The sequence below is a fragment of the Oncorhynchus nerka genome, linkage group LG27, assembly GCF_034236695.1.
Source record: "Oncorhynchus nerka isolate Pitt River linkage group LG27, Oner_Uvic_2.0, whole genome shotgun sequence".
In the NCBI taxonomy this organism is placed as follows: Eukaryota; Metazoa; Chordata; class Actinopteri; order Salmoniformes; family Salmonidae; genus Oncorhynchus; species Oncorhynchus nerka.
Genome location: NC_088422.1, coordinates 56651330 through 56675031, shown reverse-complemented (window position 1 = coordinate 56675031; position 23702 = coordinate 56651330). Strand labels below are relative to the sequence as shown.

The following is a 23702-nucleotide window of genomic DNA, read 5'->3' as shown; positions in this document are numbered from 1 at the left end:
TTGAAATCTGTATCCAAAATAATTACTGAGAAATAATCAAAGTTAGGATTAAAATCAGGAAGTTAAAAAAAAATGATCCATAAATTAATTAAAAGAAATTGTGTTAAACAATACCCATGTTTCAGAGCATCCGATAAGGTTTCAAATGACACCACACTGACTGTGTAGTATCTACAAGCTAATCATTGTAGTGTCTTATGTCACACATTTCCCAACTTTCCTGTATTATTATTTTGGATACAGATTTCAAATGTATGCCAAACATCCTTCCCCCAAAGGACCTTTCCAGGGATTTAATACCAGGAATATTGAAAACATCATAATTGTCTTTGGGCATATCTTGTGTGGGAAGCACTATTGCTGATATTATTGCAAGCATGCAGTTTGCAGGAGCCTTTTCCAACACGCATGTAAACAGAAACATAATTATAGATGCTCAATAGTATTTTTCATAGATCCTTTACAGCTATGATTTGATTAATCATGAATTTTAAGTTCTCGAACCTCCAAAATGAATCAGTTACTTCTGTGTCTTCTTATCGTTAAAACAGTTTGCCATTCTATGTCGTACCAAATACATCCCTGGTTTTCCAAGTTCATGGACAATAATGGCTGTGTGTTTGTGTTTGCAGAAGTGCAGTGGGCAGAGCTTGTCTGCGCTGCCTGAGTGTTCTATTCCCTGGGAGAGTGATGAGTACATGAGGCCAGCTTTACAGGATGACCCCTTACTGCAGATAGGTACTGGCCCTCATTGTTCAACTCAAAGGCCTCCATTTAATCAAGTACAGATAAAGGGTAACTGCATTGCAGGTATATTTAGAATGTTTTCACCAGATGTGGGATTTTGCATCAATATCCTATGTTGTTTTAAAGAACAACTTGAACCTGTTTAAAACCATAAAAAGCCTTTAAGCTGTCATTATAAACAGAGTGAAACTGCAGTGCTGTTTTCTTTTATCTGGTATTATTTGAGTTGTTGCAACCCATTAGTGCCTCATTGTGACTGGAAATTTGCATGGGGTGACGTTACTGGCGTGGTTCACACAAAGGAGGTTGGGAGAGTTGTATGTTGGGCAGAGATGCGATTGTACACTGTACTGTTAGTAGAGTAGGCAGTCGTTATCTTCCCGTTTTTGAAATGTGTCAAGTGAGTCTTTCCCTTTTTGTTAGATCTGGAAGAACTGTGTGAGGGGAAGGGGATTTTGGCTGGCCCCTCTACTGGGGGCCAGTGTGAAGCCAGCTGCTCCTCTGATGCTCTTCTGCAGAGGGCCCAGGCTGCAGAGGAGAGGGCCCAGCGCACAGAGGAGGCGCTGGCCAGAGCCATGGACGACCTACACAAACTCAAGTCAGTGCTGCTCACACTACTATTGACATTTTTGTTAATTACTGCTACTTACTACTACTACTGTTATTAGCATCGCCACTGCTACCACTTCTGATATTATTACAGAAATACAAATTACTACATTAACCCTTTACACTCGAGGGAATATGGCCTATATGGATAGGGTCCAATTGAAATGTTTCTAACAGAAGAAATATGAGATAGCATATGCATATGCATAACCATGGTAGCAATTGTAAGGGGAACTATTGGAAGGTGCTCAACCACCATTGAAAACACAATATTTTATTTAAGCTTTTAATAGTTGCTTCAAGAAAATGTGTTTTTAATGGTAAGCGAGCGTTGCACCTTTTCCTTTTTCGGTAAATGATCAGAACAAAGGTGAGGACACAACAGTTCACCCGACACGACCGAATCAAGAGACCCTGACTTCTGACCTAAAGTATAGTATGTTTATGTGTGTATAGTATGTTTTAATACATTTTTTACTTGACCTTTTATTTAACTAGGCAAGTCAAATTATTGTTTACAATGACGGCCTCCAGTGTCCTCAATTGCGCAATCAAAACGCATTTTCTATTCCTCTCCTTGGGGCACTCAGTGGGAGAAGGGGTGAGTGTGTCTGATCACAGCAGCTACCAAACTGGTACAGGGGTAGGGCAGAAACTGTCATTAAGGAATCAGGCCAGGGTAATGGACTTTACTGTTTGACCAAATCAGTTTTAGCCACCACAAAAATACCAAAGTTTGAGTGAAGTAACCACCTAGAATTTCCAGGTGGCACTGATGCAACCAATATATATATATTTTTTACTTGCACAGTCAAGTCAATCGGTCACATATTGCTACCAAATGGATCCCTGCATTTGATGGCACTGGTGTTTCTCCTTCTCACACATGCACCTCCCACCTGCAGCCAGCTGAGGGACTCAGTGAACTCAGTATTGCTGAGGCCTTTCCTTTGTTTAGGAGGAAAAGGAGAAGGGAGGGAAAATTCCACTGCTGCATAGAGGGGGAGTGGGGGGATATAGATGCTGTCTTTCCATTTATTGTGCGGTTGATGCTGTAAGTGTGTGTGTGGTTGGTGCTGTAAGTGTGTGACTGTCCTGCGGTAAATCTGTTCCAATACATTCCGGATAGAAGTTACCCGTAAGTGCTGATCTAGGATTAGCCAATCTGAACCTTAAATGGTGGGGGGGATGCAAAACTGACTGTAGATCAGGGTCTAGGGGCAACCTCATCCTGCTCTGTTGTAAAAATACTATGGTATTTGTTTCAGGTTGCTGGCCCAGGGTCTAGTATTGAATGCGGATGTGGGTCGGGGCACCGGGTCCTTGGGCGCCGTGGCTGAGCTCCGGGAGGACGAGGACGAGGCCTACTTCAGCTCATATGGCCACTACAGCATCCATGAGGAGATGCTTAAGGTCCGCTACCACAATGGTTTTCTTGCGCATATGCACACACTCATGCCCTCTTCTTCTTAATTCAGTAGACACTGCAGAGAGAGGAGGGACACAGATTTATCAGTGCGGTTTATCCTAAAGGCTCGATGTAGCATTAAATGAAAATGATCGACTCTTTGCAAACTATGACGTTGATAACATTAAGTTTTTCTCACTGACAAGTCAGCAATAAGGAGTGAGCTCTCATGCAAAACATCAGCATTACTATAACATGGTGGGGATTTGAGTTGTGGTAATTGTATTTCACACTTCTTAAGCATTATAAGTTGTGTGTGTGGAAGGAGAGGTGTGGGTGGGAATGCTAGGTGGTCAACCCTCTCTTCCTCTCTCTTACCGCAGTGCTTCGACATGATCTGTTCCCTCTCTCTGATTGGTGCTTAGCACTGTTAATGTTTGCGTCATATATGTATATACGTCAGACTAAACTCCATCAAAAACCATTCCTCGGAGGAAAGAGGAACCGCGTTTGCGGTAGAAGATCATCAACTCTTTTATGGGCTGCCATAAAGTGGATCACTGTTGGTCACGGTGTGTGTGTGTGTGTGTGTGTGTGTGTGTGTGAGAGTGCTTAAGACAGGGCGAGAGAGAAAGTGAGTCTCACCATTTAACCCTCCCACTTCCTTCCCTGCCCCATCATCTCAGTTCAGTCTGTTTCTCCGGGCAAGTTATCAAAGATAAATCTTGAAGAATCAATTCTCTATTACTAGAAGCTCTGGTTTTCAATCATCCTTGCTCCAAGGATCCTTCGCTACTCCTCATGTCAGACTAATATAATGAATATGAGGTCAGGTTTCATGTCAGATCAATCAATCAAATTTATTTATAACGCCCTTTTTTTACGTCGGCCGATGTCACAAAGTGTACAGAAACCCAGCCTAAAACCCCAAACAGCAAGCAATGCAGATGTAGAAGCAGTCTTTGGAACAGATTGGATTTAATCTTCTAATTGATTTGTAATTTATTTCAACACCATGGGGTGGGGGTGGTTTCCTTGACACTATTAAACCTAGTCCTGGACTAAAAGCAAGCTCAATGGAGAATCTCTGTTTCTGGGAATCCGCTCCTATTGGGATTTATCTGTAATCTGGCAAAATATTTGATGGTTTGTTCTGTTTCTGTCAACACACCAACAGCATGCGAAGGCATCATCCGAAATGAGTGAGGATAAGTTGTGCGTTTTAAATGTGTGTTTCATGGGTACGTAAAAGGCCTCCCATTGAAAAGCATAAGGATTTGATTGGCAGGTTAATTAGCCCGTACTGACCAACTAGATTCCACATGGAATGGTTGAAACGATGCCAGTCCTTTCTATTTCAATGTTCGATTGAGTCTACTTTTCTTTAGATTTCTCAGCCTAGCATGCATTGTACTCATTTTCCGTGGAGTCAAATCCCTAGTCAGCTCTGATTCCACGAGATGACACCACATACAAGCACAAACATGTAATCTCCCCTCTTCACGGGAACTCTCCATCTCATAGACATACAATCGTCCATCCCGCCCTGCTTTGACACACACACCTTGGTCTCGGGTGACTGGATAATTTGTTACAGTTTGTTATGTTGTTTCTGAAGACATGCTCTATGATTATGTCTTCTCTGCCCATGGTAATGGATGACCTGAATGTCCTTTGTTCCTTCCTTTCAGGATAAAGTGCGCACAGAAAGCTACAGGGACTTCATGTACCTCAACCCGGAAGTGTTCAAGGACAAGGTGAGCAAAGAACTTGGCAGTGCAGGTTTTCAAATATAAATTGCTATAGCGGTGACGGCGCCTCGTTTAAAACGCTGCGACTTCATTACGCACTGTAGCGCCTCTTGGCCGGGGACTGTGGAGTGCTGATAACGAGCGCACACCAACCCCCTTATTGCCACCCTTCCTCCCCAACCCTGCACTGTCGTTGGAAGCAGGCAGTGTCCATCTCCAAGGCCATCCATTATGTGTTGCCACCGGGTATGCCCCGAGGGAGGGGAGCAATTTTTCAGTCAAAGGGGTTGGGGATGGGAGAGAATGGGTAGGAAACGGGACGGTTGCTGGAAGAAGAAACGCAGGGTTTGGTCTGGGTATTGTTATCCCTGTCATCGGAGTGGCGGTGGATAAGGGTTATGTTGACCTGCCGCAACCCCTGTCATTGTGATAAACACTCTGGCTCCTCTCCTGCACCTCGCCCCCAGTATGGTCCTTCAGCGTACCAGAAATAAGTATCTCTTGAAAATATATTTTTAAAGGTATTTTCAGATTTTCCTTGTACAGATTGTGAAAGAGAACGACAGTGGGAAAAGATAGAGATTGTATCAAAGGGCTGTAGGCTGGATTCAAACCCATGTCACTAGACCAGCCAGGCCACAGGATAGGAGTATATCAGAGGGAGAAATGTTTGTGAGGGAAGTTGAAAATGGATTGTATTACAAGGGCTATGTGTTTGCTGTTTTGTGTGTAGCTCAATCCTTTTCCCGTAGCTCCTTCTCAGATGTCAATAGGTAGGTCAAAACTCCATCCTACCAAAACAGTCTAATATTTCAGGCGGCCTTTTCAAAAAGCTCACACTAAAAAGGCATTATCATAATTTTCACAATTTCACAGGATTATTCCAACCTCCTTGTGTGGAAGTATATATGAAACACAGGAAAATTGTGTTTCTGACTTCACTGGCCATTTAAAAAACACTCCTGGCCACTCTTGAACATCTTTTAACTAGATAGCAAGTATATCGAAATTATAATGGACCTACAGTGTATGTTTTTCAAATACCAGCCCTTTTTCTTTTGACGAACAAATCGTCCGCTGAATTTAATTCCTGATGTGGCCCTCGGGACTAAATTATTGGCCAGCCCCTGGTCTACACCCCTGTTAGAACATTTCTATCTACCCTTAACACGCTAATCAGCCAATCCTTTACTAGTTATAAGGAAGGGGAAGTTTCCCCTTCTACCTCCTATACTGCACTTCTACCTCCTATACTGCACTTCTACCTCATATACTGCACTTCTACATCCTATACTGCACTTCTACCTCCTATACTGCAGGTGGTGCTAGATGTGGGCTGTGGGACGGGCATCCTTTCTATGTTCGCCGCCAGAGCGGGAGCCAAGATGGTCATTGGGGTGGACCAATCAGAAATCATCTACCAGGCCATGGACATTGTCAGGTGAGCCGCCATTGTTATCCCAGGGAATCCTGGGAAATGGAGTGTGTTTTTAGACAAGTCAGTTGTGTTGTACTGCCCTGTTTCAAATGCCCCCCCTGTTTCGTGCCAACTGGACATGAATATTATGTGATATACAAACACTCACCTGTAACACACCCCATTGACAAGAGGGTGTCTATGAGCTCAGATAAGGCTTTATAGGGATGGTGTGTCAGTGTCCATACGTCTACTGCATATAACTTATAACCCCTGTATAACCCCCAGGGACCAGAAGCCAGTGGCTGTGTCTGAATACCCATACTTGGGTTCTAAATATTAGGCATTATGGGTATGCGAAAATGAAATGTTTTATAGTACACTATTAAAAATAAAGGTTCAGGTTGGAACCAAATAAAGTTCTTAAGAGCAATGCCATAGAGTAACCATTCTAGGTTATTTGAATAACCTTAAATGGGATGGTTCATTGAAGAACCACACATTCCAATACCTTATTTTCAGCAAATAAGGTGTTGATCCTCATTTGTATATTTCCCAAGGTGCCTTTCGAATAAATTGTAATTACCAGTACCACCCTTGACTGTGTTTGCTAGTGATAGAGACATGATTGTGATATTCATTAATTTTCAGCACTGTGGCCTTCACCAAGTAAAATCCTATGTGAATATGTTATCGTTAAAATGTAATTATTTAACACAATACACTACATTGTTTGTAAGGCCTTGTTTTGAGGGCCTAGTTTTACCCTAAAACTCATGGTTTACAGATCACATCAGGCCTGCAAGTCACATAATGCTGGCTTGTAAAGTTGTGTAATTCCTATTGAAATCCAGCCAGACGAGGGATATCCAACATTTGGAATTTTTATTCACTTACAACCTGCATTCAGAATGACTGCCAGGGTTGGGAAGACTAAAGTATGACACTACCTAAATCATCTAAACTGGAACAAACATTTCAGTATCAGGTGCAGTAAGTCCAAGTAACAGATTGGATTCGTTTAGATTTTTAAAAAATGTATATTTGGGAAGCAGAAGATTAATCAATCAAAACATGGATATTGAAACACACAATAAAAAAAATCTACCCGCAGTAGAGCATGCTGGGAAATATGATAATGATGGCTGTGGTTTTGGTTAAACTCTGGTTTGTAACACTATCACCGGGGTACTTTTACACCACTTAGTGTTAACTTAACTCCTGAATCAACACTAGAAATGTTACACTGAAAAATTAACTAATTAACGCTGGCCAATTTACTGTGTGCTATGAAAGTGACATTTTCTTGATTTTCTTGTACCGCTGAGCTCTAGCGACTCTTTGTGGTGGGCCGGGCACCTGCAGGCTTGACTTCGGTCAGCAGCTGGACGGTGTTTCCTCTGACACATTGGTGTGGCTGACTTTCGGGTTAAGTGAGCAGTGTGTCAAGAAGTAGTGCGGCTTGGCAGGGTCGTGTTTCGGAGGACATGTGGCTCTTGACCTTCGCCTCTTCCGAGTCCGTAGGGGAGTTGGGACAAGACTAACTACCAATTGGAAATCACGAGAAAGGGCTAAAAGTACTAAAACATATACATTACCGTTCAAAAGTTTGGGGTCACATAGAAATGTCCTTGTTTTTGAAAGAAAAGCTACTTTTTTTGTCCATAATTTTTTTTTTTTTTTTATCAAATTGATCAGAAATACAGTGTTAATTTGAAATTACATTGTTAATGTTGTAAAGGACTATTGTAGCTGGAAACGGCAGCGTTTTAATGGAATATCTACATAGGCGTACAGAGGCCCACAATCAGCATCTATCACTCCTGTGTTCCAATGGCACGTTGTGTTAGCTAATCCGAGTTTATCATTTTAAAAGGCTAATTGATCATTAGAAAGCCCTTTTGCAATTATGTTAGCACAGCTGAAAACTCTTGTCCTGAATTAAAGAAGCAATAAAAATGGCTTTTAGACTAGTTGAGTATCCGGAGCATCAGCATTTGTCGGTTCGATTACAGGGTCAAAATGGCCAGAAACAAAGACCCTTCTTCTGAAACTCGTCAGTCTATTGTTGCTCTGAGAAATGAAGGCTGTTCCATGCGAGAAATTGGCAAGAAACTGAAGAGCTCATACAATGCTGTGTACTACTCCCTTCACAGTACAGCGCAAACTGGCCCTAACCAGAATAGAAAGAGGAGTGGAGGCCCCGTTGCACAACTGGGCAAGAGGACAAGTACATTAGTGTTTAGTTTGAGAAATAGACGCCTCACGAGTCCTCAACTGACAGCTTCATTAAATAGTACCTGCAAAACACCAGGCTCATCGTCAGCAGTGACGAAGCGACTCAGGGATGCTGGCCTTGTAGGCAGAGTTGCAAAGAAAAGGTCTTATCTCAGACTGGCCCCAAAAAAAGAAAAGATTAAATGGGCAAAAGAACACACATTGGACAGAGGAAGACTGAAAAAAGTGTAATGGACAGACTAATCTAAGTTGGAGGTGTTCGGATCACATAGAAGAACATTCGTGAGAGGCAGAAAAAATTAGAAGATGCTGCAGGAGTGCTTGATGCCATCTGTCAAGCATTGTGGAGGTAATGTGATTGTCAGGGGGTGCTTTGGTGGTGGTAAAGTGGGAGATTTGTACAGGGTAAAAAGGATCTTGAAGAAGGAAGGCTATCACTCCATTTTGCAACGCCATACCATGTGGACGGCGCTCAATTTCCTCCTACCACAGGACAATGACCCAAAGCACAGCTCCAAACTATACAAGAACTTTTTAGGGAAGAAGCAGTCAGCTGGTATTCTGTCTATAATAGAGTGGCCAGCACAGTCACCGGATCTCAACCCTATTGAGCTGTTGTGGGAGCAGCTTGACCGTAAGAAGTGCCCATCAAGCCAATCCAACTTGTAGGTGGTGCTTCAGGAAGCATGGGGTGAAATCTCTTCAGATTACCTCAACAAATTGACAACTAGAATGCCAAAGGTCTGCAAGGCTGTAATTGCTGCAAATGGAGGATTCTTTGATGAAAAAGTTTGAAGGACACAATTATTATTTCAATAATAATTTATAACCTTGTCAACGTCTTGACTATATTTCCTATTTAAATTTGCAACTCATTTCATGTATGTTTTCATAGAAAACAAGGACGTTTATTTGTTTGACCCCAAACCTTTGAATAGTAGTGTACAAATAGCTTTGTTATTGTTATTTTGTGTTACTTTTTATTTAAAAAAAATTATTTAGTTTATTTAGTAAATATTTTCTTAACCAACAATGCAGTTCAAGAAATAAAGTTAAGGGCTTGTAAATAAGCATTTTACGGTAAATTCTACACCACAATTCGATAAAATGTTGCTTTTCTAACAAGGGGTGGACATCTATTTCTGGAGCGTCTACAGGACTGCCAGTCAGACTTAGAATCAATCAGCCTTGCCTTAGCCCAAGCTAAATTTCTCTCCTGAACTTTATCTGATGTTCATGTGTGAACCAGGGATTAGCTCTATCCTTTATCCTTAGTTTCTTGAACTAACATGTTTATCTGCAATAGAGTTGAGCAAAGAAGTAAAACATTTTAGTGCCTATCCAAGTCAGAGATATTTGACACAACCCCCCCCCCCATTCAAACAATTCCATATCAGACAAAAGTTGTTGCTCATTGAAATTCCTATAATTTCTCATTGTAATAATGCGAGGGGGGGATTTATGTAGCTTTGCATCTCTTATGCAGTCAAGGGGGGGTTCAAATGTCACTTAACTCATTAGCAAAAATTCCAAAGGCTGTATATTTGAGGGGCATTTTGTCAAAATAATATTTAAATTAGTAGATTTTTCAGGGTGTTTAAAGTTGGGGTAGTTTGGTTCAGTTATCAGCTGAGTTAGTGCAGATCTTTTTCAGCCTGAGCAAAATCTATCAGTAACTAACATCAACCAATCCAAATTAAGATCATCCCAAATGTCTAATTCAGATTAAGCATAGTTAGATCGTAGGGTCAGAGAATTGGCTAAAAGCACATGTTGAGGCAGAGGGAGGGTGATAAAATTCCCACTCGCGCAAGTTTAGGATGAAACTAGACATTAAAATTGCTAAAGGACAGAGAGTGTGAGAGATGCATTAACATTTAAGTTGTCCTTTGTAAATATGGTGACACCTCCACTTCTAAAAACACTTCTAAAACTAGCCAGAAACATATCAGTATCCAGCACAGTCTTATTTAGCCATGTTTCAGATATTACCAAAATGTCAATGTTGGTTTAATTAATGATCTGCCACTTTTTAAAATGTTTGCCTAAAATGACATACCCAAATCTAACTGCCTGTAGCTCAGGACCTGAAGCAAGGATTTGAATATTCTTGATACCATTTGAATGGAAACACTTTGACGTTTGTGGAAATGTGAAATGAATGTAGGAGACTATAACACATTAGATCTGGTAATAGATCATACAAAGAAAGAAAACATTATTACATTTTTGATTTTTTTTTAAACAAACGCATCTTTGAAATGCAAGAGAAAGGCAATGATGTATTATTCCAGCCCAGGCGCAATTTAGATTTTGGCCACTAGATGGCATCAGTGTATTTGCAAAGTTTTAGACTGATCCAATTGTGTGTAAAAAGTATTTTTGTTTTCTCTGGTTTCTTTCCTATATATCAGTATGTGCAAGCTTTTAATCTGTTTGCTAAGAGTAGCCACTTCTTCCCTTATGTCCTCCGTGAGTAAATATTGTTGCATCAGAATTCCAGTCGGTCCACATTGTTTCCCATAAGAGAGCATAGTAAGTACAGCTCCTGCAGCGCATTTAAATGCTCGCTATTTCCCCTGAACGGGATAATGACACTGAGCCTTTTTCTAAAATGTTCTATGAGATTGGAGAACACATTGCGAGGGATCTTAGATAATTTCTCTTTCCTTCGTCTGCTCTTATGGACTGCCCACTTCAATTCAAACCACAGGTTTTCAATGGGGTTTAAGTCTTGAGATTGAGATGGCCATTGCAAAATGTAGATTTTTTTTTTGTGGTCAATTAATCATTTCTTTGTATATTTTGATTAGTGCTTGGTGTCAGTGTTTCTGCTACAGTCATTTAGCTGTGGCGCTGCCACGCCCCCAAAAATGTTTTGCCGAGGCGCACTTTGAAGATGCTAGAACAGTCCACACATACTTTTCCTCTGCAAACAAAACGAGTAATGGAAAAAATAGAAAAATCAGTTATCCCATTGTAGAATAGTTTATCTATTTAACGAATGGTGACATAAAGTGACAAAGTGGTTTCTGTGAGAAGTACAGGCGTCTTCCCCTAACAGGTCGGCCTACGTTATATTCACTTTGTTTATGCAAGATTTCTGGGACATACTATTCTGTGGGACGCTAACTAGTTAAATGATTGGCAGCACCATGCTTCAGACTATGTATAGCCGCTATGCTGCATAAGTTGGGCTACAGGTAATGATGCTTATTGCTAATAGCATATCTGATAATATGGACCATGCATAGGCTATATGCATGGTGCAATATGTTAAAGTAACGCAAACAAATTATTTTACCAGTATGTTATTTGGCTCATTTCTGGATGTAGAAATTATATTTTAGATGGTGTCAGGATAATAAAAAACATTTTGGAGTAGAATGTCCTTTTTAACAAGTCACAAGAACTGAGCTTCTCTGTCCTTCTACATATAAATTATCCGGTGGGCACCTCGGATCCACAAAACAAGAGTGCCATAATGCTTTCTATCACAGCAAATTTGGTTCTGATGTTGTACTCGCATGCTTGCAGTGATTTATTAGGAAACACATTGGAGTCTTTGCTTCAGCAAATACATTTGAAATATATTTTCAGTTGGAAAGTGTTTTGGAAATATATTCCCTCCCTAGTAGTATGTGGACTAGTACACTTCCCTCCCCAGTGTAGTATGGACTTTCTCAGTAGAGGTCTCTGTGACCTCCAGCCACCTTTTTATTTGTTTCAGGTGGTTGAGCTCAATAAAGTGGGTGTCAGACGGCCTGGCCTTAACTCACATCATTTAGTGCACATGCCTGACTCTGGTCTTTCCTGCCTCTCGGCTCTTCCACAGCTGCTCCCTAAACTACTGCTAGTGCAACCCATCTTTTAATTAACATTTCCCTCAGACAAAAGCACAAAAAGTTGCTTAATTAGCAGGAGGGATGGGGGCAACATCTTATTATGCGAGGTGTTCACGTTCCGATCAGCTGTCAGTCAAAACCCATAGAGCGCTGTGAAGCGCAGAGCCAGAGCTCTGGCGTAATTTATAGCATGTTACTGTACAGCCACTGTGTTCCAATTTAGGCATTTACCAGTGCCCAAATCTGCCATTTTCAACCTGTATACTGGTACGAGTGTAAGGGGCTACTACACTCTCACCTGCTGTGTGTTTTATAACACCTACACCCGTTTTTATAACAGCTCTCCACTAGCACCACCAGTGAACCGGACAGTGCTTCCAAACCAAACTCATTTACCACCCATAGACCAACAAACACTCCTCAATCTGTGTATGCCTGAATGCAGCTTTGAGTTAGGGGCCATTATTGTCTGTTGTTATTACCATTATGCAAGGGAGTGTCGTATAAGCAAAACAATGGGATTGCGGGAGAGGGGACGTTTTAATTTTACAGCCCACTAGCTCGCTGTCGGGTGTGTGTGTTGGCATGCAGGCAGTTTCCCACTAGGCCTCCCAGCGTGGCAGGACAAAGTAGTGAAAACATGTCATTGTACCCCAGATGCACACCTATACAGATACACACACACACACGTGCAGTTTTTGTCACTACCCCACAGTGGATCTTAATGAAGGCATACAGTGGCTTACGAAAGTATTCACCCCCGTGGCATTTTTACAATTTTATTGCCTTACAACCTGGAATTAAAATATATATTTGTTGGTGTTTGTATCATTTGAATTACACAACATGCCTACCACTTTGAAGATGCAAAATAGTTTTAATTGGGAAACAAACTTTTTTCCACATTGTTACTTTACAGCCTTATTCTGAAATTGATGAGGAAAAATAATTTAATCAATCTACACACAATACCCCATAATGACAAAGCGAAAACAGTCTTTAAGACATTTTATCAAATGTTTAAAATAAATAAATAACGGAAATACCTTGTTTACATAAGTTCATACCCTTTAATATGATACTCGAAATTGAGCTTAGGTGCATCCTGTTAACAATGATCATCCTTGATGTTTCTACAACATGTTTGGAGTCCACCTGTGGTAAATTCAATTGATTGGATATGATTTGGAAAGGCACACACCTGTCTTTTTAAGGTTCCACAGTTGGCAGTGCATGTCAGAGTGAAAACCAGCCCATGAGGTCGAAGGAATTTTATGTAGAGAACCTGATGGTCACTCTGACAGAGCTCCAGAGTTCCTCTGTGGAGATGGTTGTCCTTCTGGAAGGTTCTCCCATCTCTGCAGCACTCCACCAATCAGGCCTTTATGATAGTGGCCAGATGAAAGCCGGCTTGAGAAACGGAATTCTCTGGTCAGATGAAACCAAGATTGAACTTTTTTGCCTGACTGCCAAGCATCACGTCTGGAGGAAACCTGGCACCATACCTACGGTGATGGTGGTGATTTTCAGTGGCAGGGACCGGGAGACTAGTCAGGATCGAGGGAAAGATGAATGGAGCAAAGTACAGAGAGATCCTTGATGAAAACCAGCTTCAGAGCGCTCAGGACCTCAGATTGGGACTAAGGTTCACCTTCCAACAGGACAATGACCCTAAGCACACAGCCAAGACAACGCAGGAGTGGCTTCGGGGCAAGTCTATGAATGTCCTCGAGTGGCCCAGCCAGAGCCCGGACTAGAATCCGATCGAACATCTCTGGAGAGACCTGAAAATAGCTGTGCAGCAACTCTCCCCATCTAACCTGACAGAGCTTGAGAAGATATGCAGAAAAAAATGGGTGAAACTCCCCAAATACAGGCGTGCCAAGCTTGTCTCATCATACCCAAGAAGAATTGAGGCTGTAATTGCTGCCATAGGTGCTTCAACAAATTATTGAGTAAAGTGTCTGAAACACTTATGTAACTGATATTTCATTTTTTAATATGTTTTTTATATAAATTAGCAAAAATGTATAAACCTGTTTTTGCTTCATCATTATGGGATATTGTGTTTGTGTAGATTGATGACGGAAAAAATGTATTTAATCAATTTTAGAATAAGGCTGTAACGTAACAATATTTGGAAAAAGTCAATGGGTCTGAGTTCTTTCCAAATGCACTGTATTTAGCAGATTGTGTTGCGCAAAAAAAATCTAAACTTGTTTCTCACAAGTGTAGCAGGTTTTGAAAATGGTAAATTACTGTTATTAATTAACATAAATGAATGTAACCAAATGGCCGGGATAAACAGTAAATTGCATGTTTTACAAATGATAGGCTACCACATGGGCGTTCATAGGCTACTATTCTACTTTGCGGGGATTTTTTTGGTCTCGCCTACGACAGCATATCTGCCAGGACCGGGCCTGATCAGTGTTGATTAGTCTATAAAATAAGAAAAGATTCCGTATAAAATTGTACCATGCCATGTTGGAGAGGATTGGCGCATTGTCCATTTGACAGTTAGTTCATTATAGGCTTCAGAGCCAGAACAACCTTGTCGACTGCTGTTGAATAATTAATGAATAGTCAGACACATCCAACCTTTTTTAAAAGATAGATTTATTTATTTACTAGCAAGCAATCAAAACGAGCCACCCATCAACTCCACACATCAACAGCAAAAAATGTTACTGCAGTGCCATATCCTATAGCATTCTACACCCCCGCCATCTAGCGATTAGCTGCTCGAGCATCCAAGGAAAGTTGGAAAGAGGAGGAAATGTAGAAAGTTTAATAAACAAAGGTAGCAAACATTCCTGCTATTAGGTAAAGTTTATCTACATGAAAATAAATGTCATAAAATACTAGAATGAATTTAGGCCTAAACAATTATTTTCATTGCATTCTCCGTCCATAACTGTCAGTTACATGGTTATTCAATTACTGTCACAGCCCTATGACCGATATGCTATTTTGGGTCTGAATACAATTTTTCTTTTGGGGGGGAGGAGGGGGGGGGGGGGAACTTACAGATACCGATATGTATGCCGATATACTGTTTTACGGTGGGAAAATTAAAAAGTTACATTTTTCGACACTGAATTCTCATAAATTGCCATCCAAAATAACACATATCTAATAACTATGCTTCTTCCAATGTTGATTTCATACATTGTGACAATAATGACACATCATGATAATGGTTCAGATTAGCATTAGATTCCCTTTTTCCATCCTATTTATTGAATACCGGTTATCGGCCGATGGCGATATAGCTTTAAAAGGCCAAAATTGACCGATTCCAAAAAACAAAACAAAAAAATATATATATATATTTTTAAATATTTATATATGTATACAGTATGTGCATATATATATATATACTGTATATATACATACATACTGTATATGTATGTATGTATGTATGTGTATATATAAATGTTTGTTTAGTTTTTGTGTTTTGTTTTTGTGTGTGAACCAAAATATCAGTTGTCCTCTCATTATAATTGTTACTGTTTGCCAGACAGGAATCTCTCTCTCTCACTCATATGTTTAAATTAGAAAACAGGACGAGTTAAGTTGCCAAAGTCATTGCCTTTGAAAAATGGGAGATTCTTGATAACCCTACTGAATTATCTGATTTAGTCGACTGTTGTTGTGTAATTTTTCAACCAGCTGCACTGAAAGCCATGCTCACGGATAGGAATACTTTAGGAACAGCACCCTGATGAAGATTTGAACACTGAACCATATTGGTTTTTAAAGGAATGTTCCACTCAAAATACAATCGAACTGTGCCGTTAGCTGGTCTAGTTGTAGTGCTGCACTAGTTGTAGTGATGCCGCCCCCAGACCACATTTGTCCCTGGGTGCAGCGATTCCCAGCCCCCCGTTCCTCCACTCACATTCTCTGCTTTATCCCTCTCGTCGATCTCCCCATCTACATTACTATCCTAAATGTGTCAATGTCAGGAGAATTTAGTTCTCATGTTCATTAACCAATTCAATTAAACTACTCAGTCTGCTATATCAGGATTTGTGAGATACTGATAGAAATGAAGACAGACAAGAGGCCCAGTCTACAATAGTTAAATGTTTATTCACAGGAATGTTCTCCTTATCATTTCTGGTACATTGGTCTATATACCTCACATTTCGTCACAAATGTCCCTCTTCCTCTCAGATACAATAGCAATATAGTTCACAAGCCTTCTCACATTGTCTGCCACGTGTTAAACAATCTACTACAAGCCCAAGGTCTCTCCCCTCCCTGGGTGGGGACAGAATGTCCTGTAAGGAACACAGTATTCCAGCCGGTCTGACGATAGCTCCATTCGTTTCTAACAAGGAACAGAAAGTCCTTGTTCTAATTCAGAACTAAAACTACACACATTATATTCAGTGTTGTGATTATAATAAGATTCATACAGTGACAGAGTAGGATTCTGTTTAGTTATAGTTCTACGTTAAATGTATACATAATTTTGTCATTATTCATGAAAGTCCCATAACAGTCAATAAAATGTTAAAATACCTTAATACTCAGTGGCCTGTCTGTAGGAGCGAACCATTTTTGTGAACAGAGTGGTGTACCTAATAAACTGACCAACATTAGATTTTCTTTGCTGCAGGACATTGGGTGGAATCAACTACGTTTTATTTACAAGGAGCACGTGTGCACCTAATTTGAAAAATGTAGGCGCACCCAAAGACATTTAGAAGCACAATTAAAAATATGAGGTAATAAAGCTAGAATCATTGGGCTCACTGTAGTGCCCTGTACCCCCGGGGGAGTTGTGGCATAATCCTGCTACTCCGATACAGATTGATTTAAGGTGATGAGACGTGTGTATTTAACCCACGGGGGGATTAACACCACAAGCAACCAGAAGAATGGCACTCTTATGTCCGTCTTTCTCTAACATGGACATACACACACGCTCTCGCTCTCTTTCTTTTAGTCATATCTCTTTCTACCCCTCAACGCCCCCCTCCCCCCACCCAGTGTCCTGACATTGTCCTCTAAATTACCCCAATAATGAGATTACAGTGTATCCTTCTCCTGAAGGGAGGTAGAGAGGGGGATAGAGAGAATGTTAGAGTGATTCTGGGAGGATGTGATAGCGAGAGAGGGAGCGGAAGATAAGGATCAGCGCTGCATAAATGCACTCTTGGGCCGTGAGTAATTGTTCTGTCCCCAGTAACATTAGCTGTCATGATAATGGAATATGCACAGAGATTGATACCCTGGGTTGCCGGTCAGAAAAGGAAGGATCATTTAAACAGGGTGCACTCTCGTAGTCACCACATCAGTATGGACTCGCATGTATTGTGTATACACACACCTCAGCTGTACACACGTGCTCTGGATGCGCACACACACACAGGTCAGGTTGGGTTTTCGTTAATACACAAACCTCTGTGTGAAAGGGCCATAGGGGAGGAACAATTATGTCCTACTTACCCAAAATAACTTGGCTTTTGACCAATGTTAGAGTAGTAGGTTGGGTATATGTCGGAACAAATTCACTGTTTGTTGTGCCTCAACTACAGGGACTTTTTTCTTTATATACTTGTGAGAGAGAGCCTACTTAATTAATAAAAATAGCTCATCCTTAAAGTCCTAACCTTATAATATTAGCTGTGTGTTGTTGGGAGACCATAGTACAGCTATTGATTTGTTACCATGATTACAACTATTCTATTCTGGAGTTGAATGCAAGTGTAAAAGTACAACTAATGTTGAGTAGAACACTGACCGATCCATGGTTTTGGCCTATTTGCTGAAAGCATCACTCCCAACACTTCGTTATTTAACATTTCATTTGTTATGTTTGGATATAAGGTTCTTAATGTACTGTTTAATTTATCTCTGGCTGTAATTTTGGACTATCGCATATTGTCTTGTTTCATTATCGCAATAAAAATGTTTTGAACAGGAAAGATAACACATTTTTTCTTCACCGTCTCGTTTCCTCTCAGGTCGAACCAGCTGCAGGACAGGGTCACTCTGATAAAGGGCAGGATAGAGGAAGTCAAACTGCCCGTTGAGAAGGTGGACATCATCATCTCAGAATGGATGGTCAGTTCACTGTTCATGCTCATTATTTTATTTTATTTTAATTACAGGTTGTGGTTTAAAAAAAAAAAGTGATGGACATTCCAAAGATAATGTATCTTTTCGGAAGATTTCCTGAATCTGCTTGAATTGAAATGGAAATGCCGCAAACCCTGACAAATTATTGTTATTCTAACTGCTCTGAACACTATCTCAACATACAGTATAGAAACCTCCACTACGCTAGTAACAGCAGTGACTATTTTAAACATGGCATGTATAGAATTAGCCCCGGCCATGTCCCCTCCTAAATAGTTAACCAGGGTTACTTGGAGTCGCTCTGAGCACTGATGCCCATTCATCAGCCAGGTTCTCGCTGGCGAAACGGATGAAGGGGTTGAAAGTTGAACACTCCGCTGAAGTCATCCTTTATTCATGAGCAGGCCGTATCTGTCCCCACTCACGTCCCGCCCCAGCTTTCCCCGAACCCCCGGGGTCAGACGGAGCATTGCGGTTCGCACGGGCACGTAATCTCACGCCGTTACCAGGGGAAATAGAAATTCACAGCGTGACACGAATCTCTAATGACCCCCCGGCTCACAGAACGCTAATAAATCTGAGAATCCTCCTGTCACTTCTCATCACCGCAGCGACTGTGGACATTTCTCAAAGAGTGCAGGGCCCAAAACGCTGCCCTAGGATCTGCCTGTGTAAAGTGGAGAAATGACAGGAAATGACAGCCCTTGCAGAGTCGTAAATTCATTGAGTCTGCGTTAGACCTTATTGCCGGTAAGTTGAAGTAAGTCTTGAGTCCCGACTGCAAGAGACTGATGTATCCCCGTGTCTTAGAGCGGTGTAGACCCAACGAGGTCTGTCTTCAAGTTGTCATCAATGGATTTTAATCAGAATACCAGTCCTTTATAGATGTGATCTGATGCAAGTTTTTACCAACAGAGCGATGGAAATCACTTATTTTAATACCTCGAATTTGTTCGTGCCGTCATGACTTTGATTGATCTACAGGCTATCAATATTACTAACTTAACAATTTATCATAGTAGCCAATCACCAGTGTGTCGCACTGTACATCTGAACGCATACCTGGGTGTGAGGCTTTACTTTGATGACCTTGTGTCGTTGCTTTACTCATAGACGAGAGTGATTCTGGCAGAACCTAGGGCTATGCTGATCCCAATGCCAACGTGTCATGCTGTAATACATCACTAAACTGGCCCCTTATGTCCCCCAACTCCGTCCAGCACACAGAGTACACACACACACACACACAGAGAGAAGTCCAACACATACTCACAAGTACATGCACGCACACACACACACACTCGAAGAGCACAGTGGGGGACAGAGGAGAGCAGTGCCAGCCAAGTACCCCAAGCCTCCTAATGCTTCCAACAGGGGACAGGGAATATGGGTCATACCTCTGCCAACCAGCCAAAGGGGTGCTATGGATACACAGGAGGGACATCACTAAAATTAGACACTTCTAGAGAACATGACTGCTTCCTTTCACTCTTGAAGTGATAGGAGAATATTAAAGGCACAGTCTAAATATATTTTATCTCTGAGATAATCACAACATTTGGTCAACAAAGGCAAAGAAAGACTCCTTTATGTTCAGAGAACATTTGTCATATGCTACTTCTCATAGTGTGTGATTTGAAAATATTGGCCCTAGGTGAAGCTTACTCAGTAATACACACACTACAAGTTAACTGGGTGATGTAAAGTGATCCATCCAGTAAGGTCTCTCTACCCCGAGGGAGACGTGACAAGTTCCATCAGAAAATGTCCGAACTTTTGGCCGTCTCCCACTTTCAGACTAGACGATAGGGGATCACTCGGGCTGGTGATTAATGGGGGCGGGTAAATTTTTGTGAAACAAGTCGCCTGTCTACCTAGCCGGGGTGTTGTTTGAGAGATGGCCTTTAGCCGTGCCACTGTTGTTTCATAACTCAAAGCATTGATCTGTTCCTCTCTCTGTTCCTCTCTTTCTTCTCTCTCTCTCTGAGGTTATGTCCCAAATGGCACTCCATTTCATATATAGTGCACTACTTTTGACCAGGTGTCACGGGGCTTTGATCATAAGTAGTTTGCTATGTAGGGCATAAGGTTCCATTTGGGATGAAGCCAGAGATGAGACCTCTGACTGGGGGGAGGAGGGGTTGAATTACTGAGAAGCTAAATAAAGATTGTTACCTAGAGATCAATCAGGTCTGATGGGTCTAGGTGACTGTTTTCTGATGGGAGGAGGGGGGAGCACTCTCATGAGTGAAGTTGGCTTTAGAATCAGTTTTGTGGCCTTGATCCCGGGGAGAAACTTTTGGGGCTGAAGTTTTTATATTGAAATCCACATCTAGGTCTCTTCAATGTGAGCGTGAAGCTTAATTTCATTGGTTGCCCTAGGTCACTGGGAAGTGAGTAGCAAATGATGGTGAAAAGTAAATGAAGCAGGGTAAGCTTGACTTGGAAAGAAGGCTTTCAGAAAATGATTTTTTTTCTCCGGGAGGTGGTAGGTAATTGAATTGAGGAAAACACACTTTTCATAACTTATCAAGCAAAAGGAAGACGTGAAGGACTTTGGCTTAATGTTTGTGGTCTGTAGATTTGACAGCATTTTTAAAAAATCCTATTTTATGAGGATTTGTTTTGAGGTGGGCAAAGTTTTCCTCGACGTCCACTTTGGAGGGCACCAGAGTTTGATTGGGGAGAGTTCAACACGTAGGCAGACACACACACACACACACACACTAACTGTGTGCGGTAGATCTGTGGAGCCAAATTAATGGCAGCCTCCTCTCTAGCCTCATTATCAGTAATAGGAGTCTCACCTGCCCAAGTGGAGGACAGCAGTAATCAGTCATACTGTCGCCCAGTCGGACTGACTGTCACTCACCCACACATGCATAGGCACATACACACATGGTGACACATACACACTCACAGAGACAGACACTTGAAAACACAAACATACGCACATTGACACACATGCTGAACATTATTTTGAATTGACTTTAACCAACTTCATGTTTTCAAATCAAGCTTTATTTATACAGAACATTTCTAAAGGCATTTTAAGATACTTTAAATATGTCCACAAAATACTTTCTCTACCTCCAAGACAACACTTACTGTAGGTGTAATACCATGTGACCTAGCAGGACTAGAAAAGTACTTCTCCCCTCTCTCTTACTCTCTTAACTCTGAACAAAAAAGGAGAGAAAAGGACCACCATCTCCAGCAGGCCGGCCACAGGCCCTGGACTTTTGCCTTTAATGGCCAGAACTGGTAACTGATAAATTAGGGAAAAGGTATCTTTAGAGAATAGTACCTGTAATCCAGTACAGAAATTGGAACGGAAGTGCCCATGCATTAAACGAGATCAGAAGAAGAATTAGTCTTAGAAGGAAATATATATACAACAAGCAAAACGATCATGCTGTTTTTATGTGGCTGCTATGAAAGTCAACTGTTTGCGTGTGATCAGGGGTGTGTTCACTCCACCGATTCTGTTCGAAAACTTTTCTTAAATGGAAGCAAACAGAACAAAACAGGGATAAACATAACTGAATGTGTCTAATAGAAGTTGCAACTGTTGGACTTATGAATACATCCTAGATCAGCTAGATGCAGGCAAGAGTGTACAAGGCAGTATTGAATGTGTCACTGTCTGTCACCTTAATTACTCAAAATTCGCTGTAAACATTCATAGGCTAGGTTGTAGGAACCTCATGATGGGTACAGAGAAAAGTAGAGTATAATGCAGTAGCCTATCGATGTTACATTGAGCTGGGTGAATTTGATTTGTCCGTTATTTTACCAGGTAAGTTGATTGAGAACACGTTCTCATTTACAGCAACGACTTGGGGAATAGTTACAGGGGAGAGGAGGGGGATGAATGAGCCAATCGGAAACTGGGGATTATTAAGCGACCGTGATGGCCGAATGGAATATGAATGACAGTCATCCAATATGCTGTAATAGAAATAAGGCCATGCTCATGAAACAAATAATCATCCTCCCTAATCATAAACGGCACCAACCGCCACTGGTCTGAATGCACTCATGACCCAATTCTATGCACTCAAATTATGGTCTACTTTTCTGAATTGCCTTGTGAAAGCCTAACACTGAAATATTTTATTTTGGCTATACATGTTGGCAATAGTAACTATAAGCTTTAAAATTATGCCCACCTAAACTAGATTGCGATTTATAATGGACCGTTTTTGGATTGTGTGAACAACAACAATAGAGTAAAGGCAGAGATGCAGGGCTGGGTTCCAAACAAAACAACTACAATTGTGCTTTCTGTAGTTCCTCAACACCGCTAGGAGAGCTAAAAAAAAACAACAACTTATAGTTCACGACTCATCTGAGTCATAAAAGGTGCATTGAAATGACTTATGAACTGTGCACAATTTGGAGAGGTGTGTGTGGCTACTTGGAAACACCAGTTAGAACTCTCACTCAAACCCTTGTCATTTTGTTTTGTCTCATATTGCACCTACCACAAATTTTCTTGTCATGTTACTGTATGTATCCAGAGTATTTTCAGATTTTGTTATCAACAAATGCGGCAAAGTACAGTAAATGCACATAAAATAAAATGTGTTATTTGGATTCAGTCTTGTCAGGTGAATTGTTGTCTTCATCTTTAGTCTAATAATTTTCCTATAATCTCCTAACTATTCCCTTTTAATTGCTACCATAGTTATGCATATGGTTTCCATATTTCTCCTGTCAGAAACATTTAAATGTATCCCTATCCAAATAAGCCAATTCCCACGAGTGTAAGGGGTTAATAGCATTAGTTAATCGTGATGAGTCGCAATGAATTTGCTCAAATATGTCCCTAAAGAAAGAGTTTTCCATTTATAATGCAGTGCATTGAGTTAGGGTTTGCTTGTAAGGGATGGGGACACAACATTTTGTTTTGATAGTGTTTTCACCATAAACAACACAAAAGTAACGAACTGTAACTAACTTCTAGCTAGTTATGCTCCCAGTGTTCAAGTAGGCCTACTCACTCTTATAGATGTTCTGGAAGTTTTACACTTGCACACACACGATCTCTCTTTCTCACACAAACACACACACAGCTTTAAGTACTGTTAAAGCTTGAGGCATTCTAAATGAGTGTGTCTATGGATAAAGAATACTGGCTCTAAACAACAACAAAAAGATATTATGGCTGCCCTTAAGTTTTGCTTATCATATTTTATTAACATTACACAATAAATGCATATTTTATGGTTGAATGTAATTGTCTCTTGTAAAATGTACTTAACTCTTTTGAACTTGATGTGCACCAGATTCATTCTTGTCGAAATGAACTGACCAAATTGTGTTTGTTGAAACAGTTGATCTTTTTGGGGGGCAGAGCTCATTAGAATAATACCCAGCCTGCTTTGCAATCATACACTTACATTTTGGTAATTTAGCAGACACTTATCAAGAGCGACTTCAGTCAGTGCGTTCAACTACGGTAGATAAACAACCACATGTAAAACATTTATGTAACCGTTACTGAGAATGCTGTTGTAGTTTAACCGGTATGTTGGTTAGTTCACTGTACCTTAAGCCCTGCTGATTTAGGAGCTGGCTGAGAATCT

At 40.9% G+C, this 23702-nt stretch overlaps 1 protein-coding gene across 3 annotated transcripts in view; it reads left to right on the top strand.

Annotated features, from left to right (window-relative positions):
• Positions 1–23702, top strand: part of prmt3 (protein arginine methyltransferase 3) — a 109304-nt gene that overhangs the window by 3053 nt on the left and 82549 nt on the right. For all 3 annotated transcript variants that reach the window (XM_065011796.1, XM_029638678.2, XM_029638679.2), the window contains 6 exons: positions 633–738; positions 1171–1345; positions 2625–2769; positions 4456–4521; positions 5835–5956; positions 17997–18096. In XM_065011796.1, coding sequence (XP_064867868.1) covers positions 633–738; positions 1171–1345; positions 2625–2769; positions 4456–4521; positions 5835–5956; positions 17997–18096 — 714 coding nt within the window. The remainder of the gene's footprint in view (positions 1–632; positions 739–1170; positions 1346–2624; positions 2770–4455; positions 4522–5834; positions 5957–17996; positions 18097–23702) is intronic.